Genomic DNA, 27,817 nt, shown 5'->3' on the forward strand with positions numbered 1-27,817 from the left:
ACTGAAATCACTGCAAACATTAGCTTGTATTTATTCACACTTGGACACTCATTCAGACAGCTAGGTGTATTTGTGCAATTTCAGACACCTTGCCATATGAATCAGGTGTGTCCTAACTCTGTTGTAATTCAATCTTGGACTGTTAATAGTTAAAAAGCATGTATGAACTCCAGGCCAGCAGTGAAGTCTTTTTAAACCCCGTGCAAAGAAACGAGATAAAATAAAATAAGTCACAAATGCACGCTGACAAAATGCTGTCAAATTTACATAAAGATCACCAGATGTGCTACAAGATGCAACGAGGGGCCAAGGGGCGGTCTCACACTCACTGCCCTCTCCAACAGTCCTCCCTCCCTCCTTTCACCTCCCCTTCTCTCTTCCAGAGACATGTGCACACGCTGTGCCAGCAGACAGTTTCAGCTCTCGGTAACTGATGCACAGACTGCTGCTGTTTCTCCCTTCCCCTCTTTACTCCCCCTAACAATTCTCCTTCCTTTCCTGTACTGCCTCTATTCATCCCCTCTGTACTTTCCTCTACTTTTTCTCTACTCTGTCATTCTGCCCGTCACTTTTCCTCAGCCGGATATAAAGGCAGGACCTGTTGGAGGGAGAGCGCTTGTGTAATTTCTGGCTGCACTTGAGCACCCAGAGTTGTTGCTTCAGCTGGAAAGGCAACAAACCAGAGGACCTACAAACAGCTACAGGACAAACTCCGAGTAAATCTCTGTAATAAAGAGGAAGAAGGAATACTTCTGAGAAAATAAAGGAGAAGAAGGAGGGGGATGTGCAGAACACAGACCATGCCAGGCTCTTTGCTGGTGCTCCTGTCCCTGTTGGTCCTGTCCACAGGAAGTGATGCCAGAAGAATCAGGAAAAGAGGACTCAACCATAAGGTGGGGCACATAACCTCACCTTTCTACTGTACATACGAGTGTGTGTATTTCTCTGTCTCGGGGTTGTTTAGAGAATCTTTTAAAGTGGAAGTCGGTGAAAGCTCACAGCACTGCAGTACAATGTCTGCTCGGTTACAGGGAGGCACTTTGAGCTGTCAGGGCAGTTTTGTGTCTGAGGTGAGAGGTGTTCGAGTAGGCCTGAGGGCTGTGATTAAAATGACCGATAGTGTTGTGGCATAGTACAAAACACATTTACAGAAAAAGTGCATTTACTCAGGTTTTATACTCAAAGGAAGAAATAGATATTTTTACTCTACAATCACCAGCTGGATATTTTAAATCAGATTAAATTGGTAAATAAAGTTAGATATTATATCTTGTTTTATATCAATTCCAAAGTCGTGGAGGAAAAACAACAAATTGCAGCTCTGAAAGTTAATTCAGGACTTTTCCAAACCCAGGAGCGTGAAATTAGATTTGTGGCACCCCACATGTCCCAGCTATGCTAACTGTGGCTAGGTAATGACCATGATTTTGATTAAATAGGCCCAATCCACACGATGCTAGCTTTTTTTATATGATCACTTATTATCATCGGGAAATATTGTAGCTTTTAACGGAAACTGTATGAGATAGGCATGCTTGTTAGTTTTCAGATGAAACATTGAAACAAATACATTTTAAAAAATGCTAAAAATCAGATCAACAAAAATGTAACAGAGTAAGTACGTAGTTCAGTCTGGAGAAGAGTCGGTGTTTTGCTTGAGAGAACTTTAACATTTCTTTCACCGTTGCAAAACAACGGTTTGAGAGCAGATGTGCTTTGATTTATAGATGCATGAAAAATCCACTCAGACAGGCGAGTTTTGAAGAGTAACAGAGAGTGTGCAACAGGTTGGAATAAGTAATAATTCTATAGGAGCAGTGGGGGGTATATGGGATGTTCAGCATTAGTTGGTGTGTGTGTGTGTGTGTGTGTGTGTGTGTGTGTGTGTGTGTGTGTGTGTGTGTGTGTGTGTGTGTGTAGTGGATTATTAGGGCAGGAACTGAATTTGCAGGCCAGGCCCCCGCTTGTTAACTCAGCTCAGTGTAGCTGATTGATCATCTCTAACAAGGGCTCACTGTAGCGTGCTGCCTTTCCTCTCTGTAACCTTTCATGCTTCAGTGTTCTCACCTTCTGACTTGTTTGTGGCCTCTGTCTCTCATTTTCAGCCTTTCTCTAATACTGTATGTAACTGTTACCATTCCACCCTCGTTCTGACCCGATTTCTCTTCCCCGCTGACCGTGTGCTTCTCTCAGTACACCACCCTCCGTTTTCCCTCAAATATCTTTCTCTGGTCTCCTCCTGCTCTCAGGATGGGCCAAAAGAACCGTCCGTCTGGACTCTGCCTCAAAGCTGCAGTAATTGGAACATGCTGAGACAGCTCTATAGACAGAGTTTGCCTTTTACTCCTTGAACCTTTTCATCTCGGTATCTTGCAATCTTTCTTTTTTTTAAATCTCCCACATACACACACTCAGCCTCATTCATAACGCCAAGGCCATACAGAAAGACAAATTATAGTCACGCAGTATTTAACATACACACTCCACAGAAGGATATTTTGTCTCGAAAGGAAAATTGGTAAATTTGAAATCAACACAAGACCACCAACATGCTCAGTTTTGCCTTTTGAAGCCTTTTCTTGAGATTGTATAATAAGCTTTAAACCATAACAATATGAATACACGATCCGTTTAGATTAACCAAAATTTTTACATGCAAGTAGGTTCGTATATTAATACAGGAGAGGAGGTCAGATTTTGGCAGATGTTTGTTTTAACCTTAAAGAATGTATTTTGGTCAGTAATGGATAGAACACGCTGACATTTTCCCAAAACCAAAGTATCACTTGGATTTAAGAGAAGTGCTACATGCACTGTGTACACCAAGAGTTGATCACTTGTATTTTTATTTTTTATTCCTATTTATTCTATTTATCCCCTTTGTATATTTTATTTATATTTGTCTCTGTATTTATATATATGTGTGTGTGTGTGTGTGTGTGTGTGTGTGTGTGTGTGTGTGTGTGTATATATATATATATATATATATATATATATATATATATATATATATATATATATATATATATAACAATTCTGTAACTGTAACTTCGGTCGTTGCTGTGCTTTTTTTTTGGAAGTCGAATTTCCCAGAGGAACCCACCCGAGGGATTAATAAAGTTCTATCTTATCTTATCTTATCTTATCTTATCTTATCTTATCTTATCTTATCTTATCATTTAGTATACTTGTAAATCTTTTGAAAGAAAGGTGTTTGCATGACAGTCTTTCCATGTTCCATCTCTGCGCTTCAATAGAAACATGCCGGTCTAAGAATGATTTACATGTAATCAGAGTATTTAGGTAAGAAATGGGCCTAAAGGCTGCAATGGTCAGAGTGATAGAGATGCTAATAGAATTAGGCCAGTTTTCAGCACCTGTCTAATCAGGCTGGAGATTGCCTGTTCTGTTTAAGCGCTTAAAAGGAACAAAAAGGAAATGGACCCACTCTTATGTCTGAGATAAATACCTCAGCAGCGCCTCAGTTTGAAAGTTTTGGATCTATAAGTTTCCCCCTCTTACCAAATCATTGCCCAGATTTTCAGATTCCAGATTTGCTTTGCACACACCCACCACTCAACCAGATTGTTTAGTCTCATATAGCCATAACACAGTCTGGCTCAGACATCTGCCTGGGCATGCCCGTGTGCAAAGCAGTGTCTCACAGTAGCATTATAAATCTTTAGTTTCATCTAAGTGAAGTGATGTGGGCCCTTCTGACAGTATCTGCTATTAAGCAGAACGTGAAACACTTGGGCTTCCTGGCGTTTGTCTGGTCATGTGTTTGAAGGATAAGCATGCAACTGCTGCCTGATCTTTGAGAGATTTGTGGACATTTGTGGCGTAAATGTTGCAGACTGGTGGTGATGGCTTGTCTTGTAATGCAAACAGTTTCAGAGCTAAAGTTTGAACACTTTAATGCAAGGAATATTGTTTCCAGCTGTATGCAATTGCTCTAAGCTCAAAACTCATCTGTTTAAAACTACTTTCCCCCTGTGATCACATGTGCACTGTCTACTTCTAACTTCTTTATTTTTAGTGCTCTTTTACTTGGTTTTTGTTCATTTACTGTACAGGGCCCCTGAGTGTTTTGAAAGGTGCTTGTAAATGAAGTGTAATATTATTATTGTTTATTATTAGGTAAAAGGGGAAAAGTCTGTAAGCCTGGGATTTATAAATGCATGGAAGGCGCTGACTGTAGAAAGACCAGGGCACGTTTGTAGCTGTGAAGTTTTAAATATGGTGACTTTAAACATGTAGATTTGCTTTGTGGAGGCTCAGAGCTCTGAGAGGACAGAGTGTCAATATGAAGGAAACTACTGCAGCCATTGGTCATTAGCTATAAACCATCAGTTATATCATAGTAGTGTAACACTATTCTCGCTTAGAATCTACAATTTGGGATAATTTTTCTGTTATTATTAATATATTCTAATGAATATATTTGTTTTCTTTTCTGAGACATGACCTGTCAGCTATTTAACTCTGCAGCTCAAAGCAGGATTAATTCCAGTTAGATCTGAGTCTGGTGGTCAGCAGCACATTACTGGACATAACACTGGAGCAGATTATTGCTCAGTACCACAAACCTCAAATATAAACTCCCGTCCAAATCATCCCAAACATTCCTTCTGTTGTAAGAACGTTGTGTAAACCAACATGATGTCTGTCAACATGATTTCCCATCATTCATTAAAGCTCTCATGTCTTACTGATTTACAGTTTGTCTGTTTTCCTCACAACTTAGCCTGCTGCGTTTGCTCTTCTGTCTTTCTGTCAAACTGACAGCTGCTCTAGAAGCAGGAAATTGGGTCTCACAACACAAAATCTAACCAGATGTGTGCTGTGAGTTTCTTCATTTAGTAAAAGCTGAAGATCTTCCAGATTTAAAATGAAACCTTGAAACCTAACCAAAAGACCAAACACGTTTACCTGTGTGTACACCATGGAAATATATACAACAATCTTTATTTATAGAGCACATTTAAAAACCAACGACATGCCAAAGCGCTTAACATAAAACAAATTAACACAAGTATAAACAGAGTCATAAAAAAATAGAAGTGTAAAATTATGTTCACAGGAAAAGCCACCAATAGAAAAAATATAACTATAGCACAATATAACTATGCCATCAAAACACAATGGCGACAAGACACACACAGCGGAAATAAAAGCATGATAGGAAAATTAAAAGAATAAATAAATCTCTGCAAACAAGGCCAGCATTTAGCCGGTAGAAAAAGCAAGATTAAACAAATACGTTTTAAGCCGTGATTTAAAAGATTGAATAGAGTCAGACGCCCGGATGCTAATCGGAAGGTTGCACAACTCTGGTGCAGCCAGAGCAAACGCTCGATCACCTCTAGATTTCAACCGAGAGATCTAGGCTGCACCAGCAGCCTATATATATTCTTTGGTTTGTTTGTAGATCCAAGTTTCTGTGCATGTGTGTGCTCGTGCACTTGCATCCTTGCACAGACGAAATGTTAGTATCTGTCTCCGATTTTGTTTTGTCGTTACTTCAAATGGTCAGATTTCAGTTCAGTTTAGGACCTCAAAATCCCATCCTTTCGTGAACCTCGGGACCAAAAAATGGTCCCGCCCCAAAAGTGCTCTAAAAATGTTATATATCAATATTTTTTTCTACTTTAAATTAGTCAATCTTTTAAAACTACTTCTGCTTAAAATATCCATGTCAAGTTTTAATTATATTTTCATTGTTTTAACCCTTTAAATCCCAGTTTTATTACATGAGCGCCCTGTTTTTTTAGCCCCAAAAAACAAAAAAACTAAATATTTTCCAAAAAAAACATTTGAAGTAATATTTGTTTGTTATTATAATTAGGCCTTTAGATGGACTAAAGATTGGCACCAAGAGTCATTTCGATCGCCTTTTATTTTTTTTCCAGGAGCGCATTTCATAAAATGCACACTATCGACCACGCCCAAAAAGTGCTATAAAAAATGTATATATTAATATTTTATTCCACTTTAAATTAGCCAATCTTTTAGACCTACTTCTCCTTGAAATATTCATGTCAAGTTTTAATTACATTTCGCGGATTTTAACCCTTTATATCCCGGTTTCGTCACATGAGCGCACTGCTTTTTTTGCCCCAAAAACATAAAACATAAAACATAAAATATTTTCCAAAAAAAACATTTGAAGTAATATTTTATTGTTATTATAATTAGGCCTTTAGATGGACAAAAGATTGGCACCAACATTAATTTCGATCCGGTTTTAATTTTTTTTGCAGAAGCCAAAAATGTCCCCAGGCGGCGCTGCTGCTCCTGCTCCCCCGGGGAGGAGTGCCTCTGCCGCGGGTGTGTTTCGCGCAGCGCCGGAGCATATGGTTCGGTTCCCGTGTCTGCAGCACACACTTCCGCTACCACGTGAAAACAAATACGTCATTTCCTGTTGATTAAAAAAAATTAATGCACCCTCAAACGAACCTAAGGTCAGAAAATGGTCCGGAACGAGCAGCGGGCCAAGCTGCTGCTGTACGCGGGAAATTAGTCTGCCTTTTCCGGGTATCTGTCTCGAGCAGGCCGCTGGAGAACATGTGTATGTTCCAGCAGGCGTCACATGTGGAGCAAGGGCGCCACCCGGTGGACAAATAAAAAAATTACAACTCTAAGGCCTGTAGTCCAAAACGAAACCTAAGCTGGAAACCTGACGATCCCTTTGACCGTAATTTTTCTGGCGTGAAAAATAGCGTTTATAATGGGTTTCAATGGGGCACAAATCGGCCACGAGGTTCGATAGTGGATGTATGCCTTTTATTCAGCCATTTAAGCTCATTTAAAAAACTCAGACTGAAATTTTAAAATAAAATGGGAAAAAAATACATGTTTGAAAATTTGGCTATACTCCATTAAACACAGTGGAAATGGCGTGGAATTAAAAAACGGAAAGGCCACGAAATGGTCCCAGGTCCTACCAAGGGAGCCAGGCGTGGTGGCTTCTCCTCATCACCTCTCTGTGAGAAATTGGAACGAGTGAAAGAATCAGCAACTGAGATCAGACTTTAAAGCTACTGTCGTGTTGCTTTTCGACACCAACAGCAGGGGAAGAAAGAAAATGAAAGCATCAAAGAGTGAGCGAGATGGAGTACAGACAGTGACAGATAGATAGATGGAGGGGAAAATATTCCCACAGATATTCATGAACATCACACACAAGCCTGCTGGCAGTTTCTTTATTGGGGAGAAGCAGCAGACAGGAGTGTAAATAAACACTGTGGAACATCTGAGAGATGTGTGTGAGATTTTATGATAGACTTCAAGAAACAGAGCATGACAGCCCTTCTGGCGTACAGCAGTGGAAAAATCATGAGATGACAACTGAGAACAAAGTGGTTAAAGTAAAAGAAGAGTAACAGATATTTAACCAAAGCACAGTCCGAACCAGCATGGGTGATGGTAGCGTTCTCGGGGAGCTGTAATAAATCAGTGAATGGCTCCTGCAGTGTGCACTTTTGCCTGTATGGTATAATTAAGAGCAAGTTCAAACTACACACACACAAAAGCATGCAGTTGAATAAACAGGAAGGGCACGCTTGAGCTTTTTGTAGGAGAGGTTTGCAGGATACACTGGGAACAGATCGGATATAAGATAAGTTCAGATAGTGTAATAATCATTATGTAATTATCCAGTCTGAGCAAACTTTGTAGTACTCATTCACAGAAGAGATGCTGTGAATGAGTACGGAGCTCCAGTAGACTCCTGTCTGTATGAGGCCAGCATACACATAAAAATTAGAGTGGAATTTAACTAGAAAAGCAATAAAATAATCACTGACCACCGACTAACATCAGAGACAACACCCGCAGCAAACTGACAAACAATATTCTTGTTCTTTGGAGATGAAAAGCTTTACTAAGGTATCCAGTTATTTCCTGTTTCTGTCCATGTGTCAAAACGACTGATGAGAAACAAATTTCAGGCCCAAAGTATCAGGCAAAAGAGGAATCTCATTTCAACTCGGTAAAATAATCGAAATTTCAAATTAACCGAAGAACACAACGTTCTCTCCATCTCGCCGACCTCACCCCGTACACCAAACACCCACCGAGCTCCCAGCTGCCAGAAGAAACGAATTCATTTTTAAAGTGTTTGTGGTGCCACCATGAGTGCCAAACATTTGTCTTTTGTGTTTCACTGGTTGGTTCGGAGGAACAGCCTGCAAGCCTGCCAAATAAACAGCACAGTTTTAATGATCGTGTGCCACCCAGAAGCCAATTATCTAATTACAAATCTAGTGTAAGAAGAAACAAAAACAAATTCCTCTTTCTCGCTTTCATCTGCACTCTGGCCCATTCAGAAACGATGCTGCAGTTTCACTTGTTTCTTGCACCGTGTGCTTTCAACATCATGACAAACAGTTTGACAGAGATGCACTACCTTGACCAGTTTAGAAAATAAACTCTAGCCAATTAATAAAATATTCCCCAAATATGTTCCTCCGCTCTGGAGGATCCGAGGTTAAACCAAACTGTTCATTTTGATACAGTTAAAAGGAGAGAAAACACTGACGCTTCGTCCAGAAAAGTAAATACAGTTCGTGAGAAAATATGAGAGTTGGTGTTTAGTTGATGGCAGCTGTGCTTCTTGGGATTTTGCTATAATAATTTCCATGTGCACAAACCCCCAGAACAATGAATGGTCACTTATTCTGTGGTGCACAACATCAGATATTCAATACCAGCAGTGAACAAAAAAATATAATAAAAAAACAAAACACTTCCCTCCACTTGTTCTTGCCAGAACTGTGTGTGAAGTGGATCTTTGCTCAGCTTCATAGTGGCCTACTTTCTCCCTCTCATTCACCAGGGAAGTAAGTGTTCGGTCCCACACTGAAACACCTGACCAATCCAGGTTAAGGTATTGGTAGGCAGGCATGCATGCAGAAATCAAACCTTCACCGCTCCTGTGCACAGTTCAGCTAAGTGCGTGCTGGATGTGCTCCCTCAGGTGTATTGTCGCCCTCTGCTGGTTGCAATGTGGTCACAGATATTATTACACTGAATGAAACTGTCTCAGTCTAATCTACATACATGCAGCACAGCCAGCACCTATTCTGAAAATACTTCCTGTCTACAGTGAAACTAAGCTTTTACTTCAACTGATCAAACACACACGTCCACACATGTGCAATAGCAATAACACTAAACGCAATACTCTTTTCTGGCATTGTTGTATTATACTTGTATATAGCATTTGTATTCTATTTTATTCGATTGTATATAGTATTTTATTTTTATTTTATTCTATTCTATTGTGTACAGTATCTCATAGATATATTATTCCAGTGTTTTTTCTCTAATTCTTCAATGCAACTTTGCACTGTGCACTGCTGTAACAAAATAAATTTCCCACACGTGGGACTAAGGTTATCTTATCTTATCTTACTGTGCTTCAACTTTACTAACTGATCAAAGTAAACTTGTATTAGGAGGCCAGTGATTAGCTTTACTTACTTTATTTTGAAATTCATTTATATAACAGCATGTGAAATCCTACAGAGACATCCATAATGTACTTATTATGGTTTTGTTTACAGCGACACCTGCAAAGTTAATGTGACTCCAGACTCCAGAGCTGCATTTTTATGATCTGTTGTCTTTTAACCGTGTTATTAAAAAAATAAAAAGCATATATCTATCTATCTCAATATCTACTAATTCTGAAGTCGGTATCTCTATTTCTTTTTGTGTGTGTTGCCCTCACATTGGCCTCCAGGGTAATATGTTCCAGTACTTTAAATAAAGAAGAGAGGGTATCGTGCATCAAAGTAACAGACCCCATCCATGGTATATTTCAGACATTTATCTGTCTTTCTTTCTCTCTTTCAGGATTACGAGTATCTCAATCATCCCCAGTCCACACAGCACCAAAAGAATGACCGGTGTCCACCGCCGCCCCAGATGTTACCAGAGCGAGCCTGCGAGGTCCCGGGCTGCCGCTCAGACTCAGAATGCGAGCGCCACAAACGCTGCTGCTACAATGGCTGCATCTATGCCTGCCTGGAGTCTGTGCAGCCACCACCAGGTCAGCAGAACCAGCAGACTGGAATTAAAATAGGGCTTCAAATTATATTAAAGTGATTATTGGTTGGCAATATTTTGATGTTCACAGAAATGCAGGAAGTTATATTTTTCCTCGTATTGTTGTTGAGTATTGCAGTAGCTAAGGATGTGTGTGTTTTGAGCAGTTCTGGACTGGCTGGTGCAGCCCAAGCCTCGATGGTTGGGGGGTAACGGTTGGCTGCTAGACGGTCCTGAGGAGGTTTTGCAAGGTGAGGGCACACACCTGAACAGTTAAGGGTAACACACATGTGAGTCCAGAAAATCCATCTGCAGAACATTTTTGAGTTTTCAGTGCAATATTGTGCAGTGATATTTAATCAGAAGTCACTTTCCTCCCTTCCTGTGTGACAATAATAATCACAAACTGTAAAGACATCTTCACTGTAATAGTCCCACCAGTCTCAAATACAACGCTCCACAAATATTAACAGGAGGGCAGACTTGCTGCTCATTTTCCTTTAAAAAAAAACAACTCTAAAACTTTGAGTTTTTTTCTGAGTTTATATTTGTATGCTGGCATTTCCTGTGGGAAATATTGTTTTTTAATTATTTGAAGGAAAGCCAGAATATAGTGCCACAAAATGACTTTTGCTCTTCTTATTGTCGTTTCCTTGGATACAGAGTGTACAGAGTGTGTTGGTTTTTGTATTTTTTTGCCCACTAGCTGAGGCCTGCAGTACTACTGAGGATGGAGATGAGCCTCTGCACTGTCCTACGGGCTACGAGTGCCACATCATCAATCCAGGAAACCCAGCCTCTGGCATCCCTAACAGGGGACAGTGCATCAAGCAGCGCGGCAACTCTGGTATTATTTTATTTCCCTTGACTTAAATGTTTTAGTGATCGCTCACATGATTGTGATGTGGCTTTAAATGTAGAATTTAACACACATTCTCTCCTATCTATATGTCACTTTCACAACAACCGTCTGATAGAGCTGCTCTCAAAGCTTTGTGCTCTGAAGCGCCACAGGGCAGGATGAGAATGCCAGGCTGTGCCAAGCATTCTGCTCTGGTGTCTCTATCTTGGCAAATGGCACGCTGTTAGATGCCAGGTTTCTCCTTTGAAATAGATCTTGAAATAAACATGCTGGAGTGACCTTGCAAATGAATAGACGGCCACGAGATGAACTGATAACGTGTGATTGAAGCTGTTGGCAGAAATATTAAACCAAGTATTTGACAGAGGGAACTTTATCCATTCATTCAGTTTGTGCATATAACGGTGATTTTAATTACAGATGGACGTAGCTTGAGACACAAATACTTTAAGGACTACAAGGACTACTTAGGTAAGAAGCTCAAGTGAATAAAAGCTTCAAACTGAATATTAAGTAAAGCTAATATGTCTGACATCATTGTGGCTTTTTTATTTGATAGGTACCAGCTCTAACAGTGCAGTGGGCTATGAAAAGCATCACCACAAGCACCTGGGGTGAAGTATGTTCTCAGCCACTCACATAAAAATAAAATCATCCTCATCTGCATTTTCCTGTAAACAGACCCATTTTTTTTTCTCATACCTGCTCAGGTCGACTTGAACTCAGCCTCAGCTTCGAGCATAGCACAACCTCAGACATCAGTCCAGTCCTGTTTGATCCGCTCGCAGCTAAACCGGGATCAGATGAGGCGTAGTTTAAAAAAAGGTCAGATCTGATCCCGATCTCGTCAGTCACGTGTCCACAGGGAGACGAGTTTCTCACACTCTCAGCATGCATCCAAAGAAAAAAAGCACTTTTGTCCCTCTGTTTGATGTCAGCAAAAAGGGAGGAGGAGAGGCTTTTGGTGAAGGTAGCGCAAGGTGCAAACTGAAGCTGATTAGCAAAATTGTCTAAGCAACCCCGATTTTTGCAGCCCCCTCCCCCCTCTCTATAATTTGTTCCTATTTTCATCCACTGCCATGCTCTCTATTCTTAAGACTGGTCAGCAGAAAAAATCAAGACCATGTGGGCTTCATTCTTAGCTCTAAATTCCTCTTCTGAAATCTGGAATGTTTTATGGACAAGAGGAAAAAAAATCCAGGTGTAGCCGTGAGTCAGCTAAGAAAATCCAGATGTTTTATATTATGCGCTAATAACTCTTAATTAAAAAATAATACCATGTGAGTATGTGGATCAGTAAATTCAGAACAGCTGCAGGTATGTACAAGCTAACAGATGCTGACTGTGACTTGGAAAGCAAAATAAAGAAAGACAAAACTGTTTATTTAAGAGGCCTATTCGAGATGCTCCCCCTGTGAAAAAGAAAACTTAAATTAACCTACTGAAGGAAAGTGACTCGTTTTGAAAAGACTGATTTCATTTACACTTCTTTGACGACTTATGCAGTAAATATGTACCAGTTCAGAACAGTTATTCATTAACATACTATATGAGAGACAATAATCCCTGCTGCAGTATACACATGATAAAAGAAAGGGATTTTGCTTCCATGTAAATATTTAAATGGTGCTTTGGTAATTGCTGCATATAATAACAGAAGAATAAGCTGGTCACACGTGAAAGAAAACCACTCTGTGCAGAACTAAAGTGATGTCTGAATATTTCCATCTGATTGGTGCTATGTCGCTGCCTTGATTATTCTAAATAAACCACTTTATTTTAAAAAAAAAGTTGTCCTTTGGTTCTCTTTCCCAAGTCATTTTAAGATGTGTGAAAATACTATTCACATTCTGTCAAGCCAAGAACATTTATGTACATCTGCATGCAGTCAAATTAGCTTTCTGTTCACGATCTAAAAATGAAACGAAAAGGCAAAAATAATATTGCACGGTTCTTTTCCCAAGAGAAACACAGACTTCTTTGTTCTCATTTTGTAGCAGAAACAGCAGAACAGCTTTCAAATGAGCTGCCTCAGTTTGTAGCTGAAATAAGTGCTTTAGACCACATTGCATTTGAAACTGTTTGGAAGTTTGCACAAACAACTTCTGCAAGAATGGCACTGATTTGGTTCCCCATCTTGCTCATGACAGAGAACAGAAATATTTGCGTTCTTTAGCACAAAAACATGTAATGTTTGTGCAGTTATACAAATCCACAGTCAGCTTGTAAAAACAAGCTTGAACACTTTCTGACCCAGTGGGTCTTTTTACAAAGCCCCAGTGTTAGGTAGCCAGTGGTAGTGGTGGTTGTGGAGGTGGCCGTTAAGGTCACCACTCCCCCGCTGGACAAACATTTCCTTAAATTAAGACAATTTATATTTAGAGCCTGTGATTTCCATTAATAAACAACACAAGAGAATAAAAGATAAGGCAATATACAGGGAGTGCAGAATTATTAGGCAAATGAGTATTTTGTCCACATCATCCTCTTCATGCATGTTGTCTTACTCCAAGCTGTATAGGCTCGAAAGCCTACTACCCACTAAGCATATTAGGTGATGTGCATCTCTGTAATGAGAAGGAGTGTGGTCTAATGACATCAACACCCTATATCAGGTGTGCATAATTATTAGGCAACGTCCTTTCCTTTGGCAAAATGGGTCAAAAGAAGGACTTGACAGGCTCAGAAAAGTCAAAAATAGTGAGAGATCTTGCAGAGGGATGCAGCAGTCTCAAAATTGCAAAGCTTCTGAAGCGTGATCATCGAACAATCAAGCGTTTCATTCAAAATAGTCAACAGGGTCGCAAGAAGCGTGTGGAAAAACCAAGGCGCAAAATAACTGCCCATGAACTGAGAAAAGTCAAGCGTGCAGCTGCCAAGATGCCACTTGCCACCAGTTTGGCCATATTTCAGAGCTGCAACATCACTGGAGTGCCCAAAAGCACAAGGTGTGCAATACTCAGAGACATGGCCAAGGTAAGAAAGGCTGAAAGACGACCACCACTGAACAAGACACACAAGCTGAAACGTCAAGACTGGGCCAAGAAATATCTCAAGACTGATTTTTCTAAGGTTTTATGGACTGATGAAATGAGAGTGAGTCTTGATGGGCCAGATGGATGTGTTAGGATGCCTGGGTCGTTGACCCAGGGTTTTTGAGTTTATTATATTATTTATACTTTCTAGTCTTTGGCTTCTTTGAGTTCTGTCTTATGGTTTATGTCTCTGTCTTCTTTAGTTGCTCTGTCTCCCCTATCACCTGTATCCCCTTGTCTAGTTCGCGTCTCTGTGTATCCTTAGTTCCTATTTCCCCGTGTTCAGTCAGTGTTTGTCTGCCCTGGTCCCACGTCTCTGTTCCCTTTGTTATAGTGCCTGCCTGTGAGTCTGTGTTATGTTTCCTGTTTTACTTTGAAAGTCCATGTCTGATGTTAATGTGTCTGGTTTTGCTTTCCCTTGTCTCGTTAGGCCTGATTTGCCCCAGCTGTGTTTCCCTCCTGTTACCCATTCCCTGATTGCTCCCTCTGTGTATTTAAGCCCCGTGTTTCTTTGTGTCTGTGTCGTGATCTACCGTTTACTTTGCTGTGTGTTTTGTCAATCCGCCGGTGTTAGTTTATTTTTGAGTTTTTCCAGTTATGTTTGCGTTCAGTATTAAAGCTGTTTTGGTTTAAGTTCTGTCTCCGGAGTCTGCACCTTGGGTCCTATTCCTGTTTGCACACAGCCACACCTAACAGGATGGGCCCGTGGCTGGATTGGTAAAGGGCAGAGAGCTCCAGTCCGACTCAGACGCCAGCAAGGTGGAGGTGGAGTACTGGTTTGGGCTGGTATCATCAAAGATGAGCTTGTGGGGCCTTTTCGGGTTGAGGATGGAGTCAAGCTCAACTCCCAGTCCTACTGCCAGTTTCTGGAAGACACCTTCTTCAAGCAGTGGTACAGGAAGAAGTCTGCATCCTTCAAGAAAAACATGATTTTCATGCAGGACAATGCTCCATCACACGCGTCCAAGTACTCCACAGCGTGGCTGGCAAGAAAGGGTATAAAAGAAGAAAAACTAATGACATGGCCTCCTTGTTCACCTGATCTGAACCCCATTGAGAACCTGTGGTCCATCATCAAATGTGAGATTTACAAGGAGGGAAAACAGTACACCTCTCTGAACAGTGTCTGGGAGGCTGTGGTTGCTGCTGCACGCAATGTTGATGGTGAACAGATCAAAACTCTGACAGAATCCATGGATGGCAGGCTTTTGAGTGTCCTTGCAAAGAAAGGTGGCTATATTGGTCGCCGATTTCTTTTTGTTTTGTTTTTGAATGTCAGAAATGTTTATTTGTGAATGTGGAGATGTTATATTGGTTTCACTGGTAAAAATAAATAATTGAAATGGGTATATATTTGTTTTTTGTTAAGTTGCCTAATAATTATGCACAGTAATAGTCACCTGCACACACAGATATCCCCCTAAAATAGCTAAAACTAAAAACAAACTAAAAACTACTTCCAAAAACATTCAGCTTTGATATTAATGAGTTTTTTAGGTTCATTGAGAACATGGTTGTTGTTCAATAATAAAATTATTCCTCAAATATACAACTTGCCTAATAATTCTGCACTCCCTGTATGCCCGTAAGAAGTAATTTCAAAAATTGTTTTTAATTAAATATATTTCAAGAAAACATGGCATTGCTAGCAAATAAGAATGCTCGATTTTGCCAGCAGTCTTCAGTAGACTGGGTGTCTGCATGTTACTGGGCGGCAGGTGTGGGCTTATGCTAGCGCCTGCTTGCTTATTAGAAGTGCTCTGTTTGGACTTTGAATGAAGAGAGTGTTATTCTGAACTACAGAGACAAATTCTGCATTATTCTTTCTATTTATTTATCACATTACTTAATATTTTAATATTTTATTCAAAGGGCTAAAACGAAACATGGTAACCAGGTTAACATTAGCAGCACTAGTTTCTTTTGAAATTTGGAATCTTTTTGGAAAGAATTTGTATCTTTGTAGAAATATGAAAGTATGCGGGCCCTCCTTTACGCCGTGCTACGTCTCTGTTGCCGGTGTGGTCACTGAGTGCTGCAATATGTGGGAAACGTGTAGCTCAGCGGGTGTCCTCTTCTCCCTTTGTCTCGTGCTCTCTCACACGGGCACACTCGTGCAACTAAGCGCCTACGTCAGAAAAAAGGGAGAACAACACTGTCAGTGAGCACTTGGTGTACAACGGCCATTGTGTTTGGGATAAGCCGGTGGTGGTAACTACGACAGCACGAAGGCTGCCAGCCGTTTGTTATTACCGCCTAAAAACCTGACTAGCGGGCATGCCGCGCATAACCGCTTCATCAACACCACCTTGCTGATCACGTCAACATGAGCGCGCCGAACAAGTCTTCGGAGAAAAGGTTTGTGTGGTCCTCTTTTAGAAGTTTGTGGTATGTAATGCTGTGCACTCTGCATTTAGTGAAATATATAAAGAAGTAAATAAATGCCCATGAAGAGTTAACGTAGACGTTTTTAGTTCGTAATGGGATTTAGAGTCTCTTCTTTACATTCCCTGTTTACCGATAAAGCTATTTAATCCTAGTGACACTTTCAGTTTTATGAATGGACTGGATGAAGAGTTGAATGTGTTTAATAAAAGACAAACTTGTGTCCAGAAGGTGTCAGTGTAGTGTACGCAGTAAGCTGCTGAGGAAGAGTCCGCGTCTGTGTCTGCTGTAAGAAAAAACAAACTTCACAGTATGCAAACATTACATCTGCATGTGGTTTCAGTCTGAAACCGCATGCAGATGTAATGTTGGCAACAAGGATGACAATAATTAGTGCAAGACTTATGCTTCTGAAAGATGAATCAATATGCGTTGGCATAACTGAAGAGTAGTTTAATCTGCAGTTGATAAAGCAGCAGGTTTATGTTGTTATACTATTATCTTTTTTTTCTTTGAACAGAAACGGCCCCAAAAATAAGCTGGATAAGCTTTTAAAGGAGAGAAAATGCACATTTCCCCTTCTGATCAAGGTATGGAAACAGCAATTCGTCTTACCACTGTGCTTTATTATTTCAACTGTATACTAAATCTTGAGAGGGGGTTTTTCTTTTAATTGTGCCATCATGAAAGCTTAATGTATTACATAAGTTAGTGTTGTTGCCAAGGTTTTGTGGGGTGACGGAAGGCCTCCAAGTAACCAAACACCCCGAGTTCATCTGCAGGCCATTAAATAAATGTTATTTGGGTGATTGTGTGCTCTCAGCAGAAGTGATTTATTGGGGAACATGCTCTCCCTTGTAAAGTTCTTGGCCTGCACCATGGAAGCATCTGAGAGATGTGCTCTATTCCCATTTGCTGGGAAGAGCAAAACTACTCGATGGCGAATAGCTATGACGTTACACGCGTCCCATATCTGAAGCTTTCCGCGCGGACACCTGTGTTAACCCCATCATCTCTTCTTCCTGGAAGGTTCCACAGCTTTAAACTGTGCCCTGCAAGGACACATTCATGCAGGGGTGGACTGATTCGCCCACCCCCTCCCTTCTGCATGATGGGATTAGTGTGTTTCAAAGCACCTGAGACCTCCCTCGCTGAGCTCCTATCGGACACTTTTATAGTTACTGTTGATTAAACTTTTAATACAGTTTGGACCTCTTTGCCAATAGTGGACAAAGACCAGTGGAGGAGAAATTACTGCATCCTTTAATGCAACAAAGATCATGCTCACTGTTGTCTTTCTGTAAAGCATCCTGGGTTCAGCGTCATTCAGACTATTTTTAAGTAAAGCAGGGATATTTTGATAAAGAAAATAGATGAGCAAGGTGGAGAAACAAACGAGAGAACATATGAATTTGGGGAATTGGGGACACCAGATTGATATTGCATGTGTGTGTGTTGGGTTTGAGAGAGTGGGAATTTAATGACCTGTGGAGAGGGCCAAATCACAGCAATAAGAAAGCCCATCGTCACTTAAAACAGCACAACCAAGCCAAGCTCGGTTTGTGTCTTCCATGTGGATTACTGCATACTGCAGAATGGGTCAGCTAAACGCATCCTTGTTTAATCCTATCATGGCTCCTCTTATTCTTTGATCCCAACACTTAAAAAAGGCCCTCAAACAGATATCCTTATTAATTAGCAATAGAACTCCCCACAGGTTGTTGAGCTAAAAGATGCCCAACATAAGAAGGCTGAAAAATCTTTGATCATCAGTGAGATATTTGATAGAGTGGTAGCTGAGGCATCATTTGAAGCTGCCATGGATGGTTAGGGTGTCAGTTCAAAAGATTTTTCTGGTTTTCTAAGTTAGGCTATCGATGCGAAGCATTTGCGTCATTGCAAAATACGGACGCAAGCAGCTGCTCTCAACAGATGCTTGCTGAGACTGGAGCAGGCAGTGTCTTTTCAAGTTTGCAGCTTTCGTATATTATGACTCACTGCTCAAGTCCACTTGATCATTTAAGAATGCTTTTTATATCTCACAGTGACTCATGCATGTACTTGGACATATATGACTTACATATGGACATTCATCCCGTTACTGAAGCTCAATGTTTGCCTTATACTGGGAGCTTCATGCACGTGCACATCTCTATGTTAAGAGATTTCTTACCCCATGGCTCATGAATTAGCTGAATAAAGTTGTAACATTAAATAGTGTAATTGGAATAGCAGATCTGCAGTTTAAATTTAGCACTGAAATGCCTGCATAAAAGTTTTATAAAAGCTTGTATAAAAACACAGTAGCAGACTACGTTAGATTAAGACCTTGATTATATTTCTTGCACTTCTTGACATGCTTCACTGCATTGCACCTGGTCAGCCACCTCCACAGAATGTGGAATAAGGAGTGTGCCACCCTATTATTCTAATGAACCTTGCCCCTGATAGAGTTTCTCATCACTGCTTTGTTCCTTGATGACACCGGACCCCTGAATAAAAGCCGGTCATTTAGAGAGACATAGGGTTCACCTCTTCTGAATGACAGGCTGATATCGATGTCAGTGAGCACAGAGTTCACACTGTCACTTTACTGCAAAGTTGACTCTGCGCGTAAATTACATCTGAAGTACGATGAGCTTAATTCTAATCATGTCCTAATCAAACGATCGTTTCTTGTTTCTCATTCCGAGCGTGTTTGCGGATCTGCTTTCCTGCACTGTGTTCCCTCGAGTTTATGTTTATGCATGGAAGATGTTGTGTGTGCCAACTGAACGGCCTGCGGCTTGTTTGTCACATGGCTCTCACTCGTGTCAACATGTGAATCTCCATGATCACCAAAATAGTTCCAGCCATAGCAACATTTTCATTTCTGCCAGCGATTGCTATTCCTCCCACTGGTTCCTGCAAGCTGGGCAGGTCTCATACTGCCAAGGTGTGATCCTGGTTAGGCCACCATGTCACGGCTAAATTTCACAATGGTGAGGTGGTGTAGCGATGCTGCCCCGGAGAGGATCAAGAGGCCAGAACACTCCTCGGCCGATAAACATTAATTGGATCTACAAAGAATGCTGTGTAAACAGCCACCCAGGGAGTTTAGTTAATGAGTGTCTGGTTTAGTTGCATGAAGTGTCTGTTTTCCTTTAACAGTGAGTCATGCAGTACCGAGCTGCAGGGTATGCCAACGTCCTCCCCCATCACACCCTTTCGTTCCATCTCCATAGGCTCAGGAGAATTGTTGTGTAATCTGGTCTAATCTAAAATATCGTTATATAAAAGGACACATTTGTTGCGATTGGTTCACTGATTCCTACACAGTTTTACAGTATAATGCAATATCTAAGAATATGAGATGTGACTACTTTAAATCATCTAGTAGTTTTGCACAGTTTTGATTGAAGCAGCAAATTCAAACTTCACTGTTGGCTGAAAATGAAAAGTGTTTTAAAACCCCCCCACTAATAATAAGTATTTGTGTCTTTTACTATGATGATCATTTATGTAATTATAATTGCACTTCCTCTCATGAAAGCTTGTAATTGTATTACATAATCAGGATCACATTAATCAGGATTTACCTTTAAGCCACGCCTGTGCTAGCCAGAGTGTGTCAGTATACACCTGTAGAAATGGGGAAGGACTCAATGAATGTTTCATTCTTCATTGTTTGCATCCATCATGCGAGCCATGAGATTAAATCCTGCAATTTGTGCTAATGATACACTTTGAAGGCTGTATATTGTCTGTCTTTGTCTAGCTCAAACATTGGCTGCTTCGCACCCGGGTGGTGCAAAGGCTTGTTGTGGTAGGTGACAGGAGAGTAAGTACTTTGGGGTCAGAAGTGGACAGTTGATCTTACCTAGGTGATAAGGCTCAACTTTGTCCCACCACTGGGACGCAAAAAGGTTGGCTGGTTGGTGGGTTACCATAACTTAGCTTGCCAACTGATGATTAGAAAGTAAAGGAGGGGATGGTTTCTAGGAAAGCTGAAAATGGAAAATTAAATGCTGTGTTGCCTGGAGATTATAGCTCACTTGGCGCAACATTAGACCCATTTGTAGACAAGGTTTGTGGTCACAGGGCTGCCAGAGATGTCAGGCCATCATCACTCACACAGGTCTGATGGCACAAGTGCGCCGACTCCATCCTCAGGTTCTCAAACCTGGCAGGGCAGAGTCTGGGGCATTTAGGTCAGCGCCCGCACCGCACACGACAGGGGGTGTTGCGGTGTTGTAAACATATTTAGCAGTGAAACATATCACACACACACATTTTGATTATAGAGCTGAACTCTGACACACACATGCACCTGCAAACATTTTACGCCTCAGCTGCCTCACAAGCAGGCCAATTAATTTAATCTTATTGGGTTTATTGAAATAACAGTGCAGCGGTCTGAGCCAGACATGGGGCCCTGGGTCAGGGCTCATTCCAGGGAAGGAATGCCGCAGATCTTAGATGAAAGAATAATTCATGAGGTAAGACTTCCAGCTCTATATTAATTTAGAAAGAATAAGATAAATATAGGCTATGGTGTCTTACTAGAGATTGTATCAGTAGAACTGCTGTAGAGACATCATGACTTTTAACTTGAATGCATTGAATATCTCCAAAATATTTAGTTTTGATGTGAACAGAACAACAGAGCTCGGAGTATCCAAAGCTGGATCCAATCAATGTTGATGAGACTAAACCCAGCCAGGCTATCGACTGTTACTGAGCTAGAATATGTTTTGTGTTTTTATTCTTGTAGTTGTAGGGCATCAGTACAATCGGTTTCCTGGCCTTTTAAAATTTCACAAACAGAAAAGACTTCCAGCGTGTTTTTAATGGTTTTCAGAGAATAGCTGCACAGCGATGCAGTGCGAAGAACAGTTAGACCTGCAGGAGTACTTTTGGCTGTTGACTATGTGTCTCACTGCAGCTCAAAAGATTAAGAGAGGTGAAGAAATAGCAACGCAAAATGTTTAAAAAAGACTATTTTCTGACTGAATCACAGAGCTTTTATGACCACATAACATTTTATTTTAGTTACAGTTAAAATCTTTGGGATTTCTTTCTGTGTTGAGGCATTCAACAAGGGTGCAACGGGTAGCAAGCATTCAGTCTGTATGTTGGATTAATTTCAAACAGTGAGGGGTTTATCTGTCGGTGCCACGATGGGGAAGTATAATAATTCCACCACAGCCCCATCAACCCCCGATCAAGGCCACAGAAAAATGACCTGTGGCCCAATTCTGGTGTTTTCTGTGACAGTCTGTCTGATAAAGGAGGCAGACAGGAAGCTCTTGTATATCCGTTTGTGGTTATTACAGTACATGAAATGGTGAAGATTGTATTATAGTGCATGGGAGGATTATACATGTAGGTGGTCCCGACGGGCCAGCACAGTTGACACAAATATGAAGTAGTAGGTCAGCCTCCACAACCATCGAACACCCCACACAAACATATAAATCACAACAATATAATATTGAAGTAAAATAAATATTATGTGTTTGAAGAGAGTTCAGCAGCTTTTTGTCACAATCTTTCGTTTTTAGAAATCTGACTCATCACACTTTGTTAGCCTCAGATCATATCATGAAATCATATCACATAGTGCCATTTAATTTCATGTTTGTCTTTGATTTTGCTTTTATTTGCTATTTTATGACATACGTTACAACTTAAACATTAGAAAATATTCACTGGTTTGCTTTAAAGGCTTATCCAGTTCAGGGTTTGGAGGAGCTGCGGCGTATCCCAGCTGTCGAGGGGTGAGAGGAGGGGCAGGTAGACAGGTAGCACCTCACACCTTCAGTCTATTTAAAACTGGTAATTAACCGAACCTCTTGTTAGGTGTGGCTGTGTGGAGGCAGGAATAGGACCCAAGGTGCAGACTCCGGAGACAGAACTTAAACCAAAACAGCTTTAATGCTGAACGCAAACATAACATAACTGGAAAAACTCAAAAAAAACAAACTAACACCAGCGGATTGACAAAACACACAGCAAAGTAAACGGTAGATCGCCACACAGAGAAACACAGGGCTTAAATACACAGAGGGAGCAATCAGGGAATGAGTAACAGGAGGGAAACACAGCTGGGACAAATCAGAACTGATGAGACCAAAGAAGCGTAAACTGAACACACTGAGATAAGACAGAGACCTTCAAAGTAAAACAGGAAACACATAACACAGACTCACATGCAGGCACTACAGAGGGAACAGAGACGTGGGACCAGGGCAGACACAAACACTGACTGGATGTGGGGATACAGCAGACAGGGAAGACAGCAACTATGGAACACAGACAGAAAACCAGAACACTAAAACTCTAACCAACCCCACCCAGAGAACCTAAACTAAGAATGATCCTAAAACCCATAAAGCAAAGCTAGAATATAATGAAATAACAAAATCAAAGAACCAAAAACACAAAACACTGGGTCAACGACCCAGGGACCCTAACACCTCTGGGAGAAAGCCAGAAATCCCACTCAGGACAACAAACAAGACTTTGGTCTAAAGCAACAGTGCTAACCACAAAATGTCCCCATTATTGGAAAATATCCTCATTGATATTTTCTTATTATAAATCAATTCATTAATTTATTCATCAGGACAAATCTGCTCAGTTGACTTTGATTGCAGGATGTTTTTGTCAAACAGGGCAGATACTTTTCCAAATTTAGACAATGTTTTACTACAAACGGTGGCTTGTGTTTCTGTTGATGGACACAAGTCGACTTGAGGTTATTTGCCTGTTTTTGTCTCACCGTCTTCACCCTGCTGGAGAGAGCCTCTCCACGTGCCTAATAAGATTTCGCTTGCCTGGGAACTGCTTAATTTTCAGCTTTACTCAAATAAAGAAACACAGACACTAACATAGCAAACATGAATGCAATCACACAGATACAAGCACACAGACCTCCTTATAGAGAATGGGGCTGAGCGGGCTAATATTCAGAATGTGGCTTGATTGTAATTACTTTAATAAAAACAGATTATCAGATGCTCTTTTAATGCAGCGACTCAATGACGACATCGTTATTGTTCTTCAGAAAAGAACTCATTTATTTCCACAGTAGGTTTAACAGACTGGGGATCTTAGCCACAACACCTTTGCAAAATTTGCACTTTTGCACAAAAACTGTTTACATATAATGTATGTTACAAGTGAGTTTATAATCACCTGTGTGACTAAAGTGTATGTGGTTGTGCCACCTTGTGAACTTGACCCATATTGCACATGGTGACATGCTGTTACTGAGACGTCTGCTGTGCATTTTAAACTGCAGATGCTGCATTGCACCTGCCAGCCGGGTCACACTACCCACATACCTCTCTGCCATGTGGGAGGGGACACTGACACGGTCTGTTTTGGCCGATAACCCATCTTCTTTCAATTTGCCTGCACCTGGCAGCGATTAGCCAAAGGCCCAACAGCATGTAAGGCACCAGGTTGCAGTCCTCTCAGAGGTGGCAGGTTGGTCATGACTTAACAGACTTACTGTTCGTTCTATCCAGATCAGAGACATTAAAAAGGTATAGCCCAGTTATATGACTGATCCAGCTGGTTGAGGAGCAAATGAATTAAATAATACAGGACAAGAGAATACAGGATGAGAGAAGTGATACAGCAGCTACTGTACCTCAAGTGTCTCAACTGGCTGACTGAGCAGTAATGGAATACAGTACCCTGGTGCTTCATGCTACAGGAATAGCAACATTTTTCCTGTCACCAAAACATGGTGATTTACAGATTTTATTTTTAGTGGAGGGGTGGAACCTGTGTGAGCGCAGCGTGCTTGTGCTTACTGACAGCGTGTCCTTTGGTCTTTGGTATGACTGCAACATTTAATATGAACTGTTGCACTCTTACCTCCCTAATAACTGGACTTTAAATAGAGAGCTCCTCCGATAAATCATTTAATCATCGGCAATAAATTAAAAAGAAATACAGAGAGATAATTACAACACTTGGTTACCCAATGACTATCTGCAGTAAAAAGCTATAGTCAGCATTTGTCTCCTGTCCTGCTGTGGGCTCTGCTGTTTCTGCTGTTGTGTGTAGCAGGCAGGAGGCCAGGGGTAGCTACAGGAGGGTGGGGTGGCTAAGCTGTTTGTTAGCAAGACTGTAGCATCTCACAGGGGTTTGTGCAGCAAGTAAAGCAGCTAAAGAAGTGTAGAAGAGTAGAAGAGATGGAGGGGTGGATAAGGAGAAGCAGGCAGGGGGATATAACATCCCCGTTGTCTTTGTCTCCAGGATACAGTGACAAGTGAGAAGGAAGAGGAAAGTTGCAGGCATCTGTTGAACCACATGGGAGGGCCATTAGAGCTGCACCACCTCCCCATCTGACTTCCCCACGAAGTGCCCACCTGGGAGGATGATGAGCTCTGTACCTGTCTTTTCTCATCTGCCTAGTCCCAGCTCACCACTTCCCACCCCCTGTCCTTCACTCCCAGAGGCCTCTTTTATGGCAAAGTCAGTGCCAGGCCCCTGCTGCTTTGTCTCCGGCTCAGGATGGGTCCCCAGTCAAGTCCCATCCATACGTCACTGGCAGCAGCAGACAGAGAGCACTCCCTCACTCATAATAGCAACCGCACAAAGCAATAGCATCCTCTCAGTGTCTGTCGGCAGTCTGCCTCTCTGTTCTGGATAAAACCTGGGGCAGAGAAAAATACTTTGCAGAAACCTGACAGAGAAGAAACCACAGAGGTTTGGAATATAACCTTGTCTAAATGAATAACTCGATGAAGCAAGGTCCAGATTGTAGAGGAGTACTGTTCAGAGTCACAAGAAGTTTTCAGGGAACTTATCGTTTATGGAAACTTATCATCGCTTAGGTTTGTAGCATCGAGGTTCTGTCAAGTTGGAGAAATTTTTGTTTTTTAACAAATGGAGCTCAACTAGACCAAAAACCTACTGGAAATGCAGGCCTGGTATCATCACTGCAATCATAATCTTTTCATTTGCTCCTCAAACAAGAGGCCATCTGTCGTTACGGCACCTCTGGATGGAAATAGTGTCTAGAGGTTGAGATGTCGTTGAGGCTGCGGCTGTGACAGCATGGAGGAGATGTGCTATGTGGGAAGACGGGACCTCACCTGCCTGCTGTGGTTTTAGCCTCCTCCATGGCTGCTGCTGGGGTAGGAACAGGAGGGTCAACCCAGAGGTATATTTAGCAACAGGACTGCCTAGATGGGACTAAAGGCAATCATTTGTTTCCATTCTCCAGACAGCCACACCCACTTATCTGTTTTTAGTTAGAATTTATTTTTGTTTTTATTGATTTATTTTAAAGAAATGCTCACAGGCTTTACATTTTGTGCTATGACACCCGTCAATAAACTGTGATCCTTTGTTTCTTGATTTTTCTGTTCTCATTGTTTCTATACTCCATATCTGAGTTTTTTACTTCAGGTGCTCTCATGCGGCGTCTAATGTGTTGTCACCTGGGTGACAAAACAGAAGCTGCTTAAATACTCTTCCAGGATAAGTGTGGCAAGGTTTACAGTCCTCTATGTGCAGTCAAGATAGCTGTTTCATCTCGTTTCTAGTCTTTATGCTTGGCTAAGCTGCTTTTATTTTTAGCATGCACATGAGAGAGAAGTCAATATTCTCATCTAACCCCCCTTTTCCAGTCATGCTGCAGTACAGATGCATGGTAATGAGTTTTGTCAATATTAATGAGACTTAAAGGAGTCCTTCCACCTCTGAGAGGACCGCGTGCTCACTGTCACTATGTTCACCTCCCTCTTGGATGGCTTCTCCACCAACAGGGGACAAATACTCTCAGTGGCTCAGCTCTAAACCTTAACTTATCATTGGTAGCACCTTCTTCATATTTGGTCATTGTCCAAAAATAATGCTGCAAGATTATTCAGCATTATTTATCATACAGCTTGATTTCAAAATGAGATGCTAGGTTACTGTCTAAAGTGAAAGGCAGATTGTGAGGATAAGAGCATCTTTCTGTACTGTCTTGCATGACATTTTATTTGAACTACACTCTAGGTATTTGGGAATTTAGTATATTAAATAATTGCTTTATATAGAATTTTAGCTACCTGCTAGTATCGCAGATGCTACCCTGGCTCTTTCATACATAGCCCCTTGTAATTGTTCTTTTATAGACCCAGTCATGTTACTAACCTTCTGCCTAGAAATCTGAATTTGTGAGCTTTGCATTATCTAATTTTCCAATTGTCATTGCCGGCTTAATTTCAAGCATTTAAACGTCTTTGGAAACAGGATTGTATGTCTGACTAAACAAATACAGCAAGAGAAATAAGAGAACAAGAGAACAGATAAGAGTATAATGAGGGTAGTAGCAGCAGCTTCCTCAATAGATGCTCATTCCCAGAGCTGATTACTGAAGTAGCCACTGTTGTTGCATAACTGCTGTCGTCTTATCATATTCATCTCTTGTACTGGTTCCGGGCTAATCAGCACATGGAGCACTGAGTTGTTTCCCTCCTGCAGTGTGGATTAGTCACTGGAAAGCAAATAATCTCGTCTTACATTTGCATCACATGATGCAAATAGGTTTTGTTTTGTTGTAAACAGCAGCCATTTTGACATTTTACAGCAGGGTAAACAAAGGTAATTAAACATTTTAATTGTGTCTTTTTTGGCTCAGTGTAATAAATGATAGTTCCACCTGAGTTTACCTGGCCATAAACTGTCAGAATGGCTGTTGTGAAAGGGCCCCATGCTCTAATATGACTTTGAAGGGTAAGGTGTGTTTCATATGTCAGTCAGGGTTCAAAACACGTAACTGTTGTGTCAAGGTGAAATGAAAGTTCATTGCTATTTCTTCTGGGTTTTATGTAGGGCTGCCACAAACAATTATTTTGATAGTCGACTAGTCACCGATTATTTTTGCGATTAGTCGACTAATCAGATCATCATCCATTGGACGTAAAACGTACAGCTTATTGCACCAGCAGCATCTGCTCTTATATAACTATCATTAGCTTACAGCTTTAAGTGTTTAAGGTCTGTGCTAACTAAAAATAAAGACAAGATGATAGTTTATTAAATTTTAATGACATTTGCAGATTGTTTCGGTGAAGTTTAATAAACTCCTTGCTATCTAAAATGTAACAGGACACCGGAGTAAATTCTCGAGCATCTCACACTTCTGATAATCAGCTGTCTGCTTGAGGTTTATTCAGCTGTGTAAAAACTATAACTTTAATCTCAGCCAAACCGATTTACTCAGGAACAAATGAAAACCATTGGCCGGGAGTCCGGTGTTCTCACGGGCTCTAGTGAGCCTTGAACCCCGGCTAGCTATCGAGCTAGTGGGTAACAGATGTCTCCGAAAACGTCGGAGCGCTTTTGAAAATGTGTATTGATAAACTGAGCAGATATTTGAGGTTTACACAGCTACATTCCCGCCTGAAAATATGTTAAACGTTTATTTTGTGACCCAGGAAGAATAATAAGAGTAATATTAAAACTAACTAGCTGCCGCCATTGTTGGAAA

At 41.0% G+C, this 27,817-nt stretch overlaps 2 protein-coding genes across 3 annotated transcripts in view; both read left to right on the forward strand.

Moving 5' to 3' along the window:
• Positions 1-370: 370 nt before the first annotated feature.
• Positions 371-12,099, forward strand: wfdc1 (WAP four-disulfide core domain 1). Of its 2 annotated transcripts, none has more exons than XM_085411594.1 (7): positions 371-893; positions 9,862-10,057; positions 10,221-10,304; positions 10,760-10,900; positions 11,336-11,386; positions 11,475-11,529; positions 11,626-12,099. In XM_085411594.1, the coding sequence occupies exons 1-7, from the start codon at positions 783-785 to the stop codon at positions 11,633-11,635; spliced, it is 648 nt and encodes a 215-aa protein (XP_085267720.1). In that variant the 5' UTR covers positions 371-782; the 3' UTR covers positions 11,636-12,099. The 2 variants fall into 2 exon arrangements, with proteins under 2 accessions (XP_085267720.1, XP_085267721.1); XM_085411595.1 differs by having other exon boundaries at positions 372-893; positions 11,475-11,534.
• A 3,885-nt stretch (positions 12,100-15,984) lies between these two features.
• The window catches only part of dyrk4 (dual-specificity tyrosine-(Y)-phosphorylation regulated kinase 4), a 28,148-nt gene continuing 16,315 nt past the window's right edge, over positions 15,985-27,817 (forward strand). Inside the window, exons 1-2 of the mRNA XM_085411596.1 lie at positions 15,985-16,308; positions 16,856-16,925. Of these exons, the coding sequence (XP_085267722.1) occupies positions 16,277-16,308; positions 16,856-16,925 (102 nt within the window). The 5' untranslated portion in view covers positions 15,985-16,276. The remainder of the gene's footprint in view (positions 16,309-16,855; positions 16,926-27,817) is intronic.

This window comes from Rhamphochromis longiceps, linkage group LG7 (assembly GCF_057381845.1).
Source record: "Rhamphochromis longiceps isolate RC_006_pf linkage group LG7, R_longiceps_female_GT1.1, whole genome shotgun sequence".
Taxonomy (NCBI): Eukaryota; Metazoa; Chordata; class Actinopteri; order Cichliformes; family Cichlidae; genus Rhamphochromis; species Rhamphochromis longiceps.

Excerpts from the sequence above, each read along its gene's own strand:
- wfdc1 (XM_085411594.1), top strand. The coding sequence starts at position 783 with ATGTGCAGAACACAGACCATGCCAGGCTCTTTGCTGGTGCTCCTGTCC. Across the intron at positions 10,058-10,220 it reads GTCTGTGCAGCCACCACCAG|TTCTGGACTGGCTGGTGCAG; the intron begins GTCAGCAGAACC and ends TGTTTTGAGCAG. Across the intron at positions 11,387-11,474 it reads GGACTACAAGGACTACTTAG|GTACCAGCTCTAACAGTGCA; the intron begins GTAAGAAGCTCA and ends TTTATTTGATAG.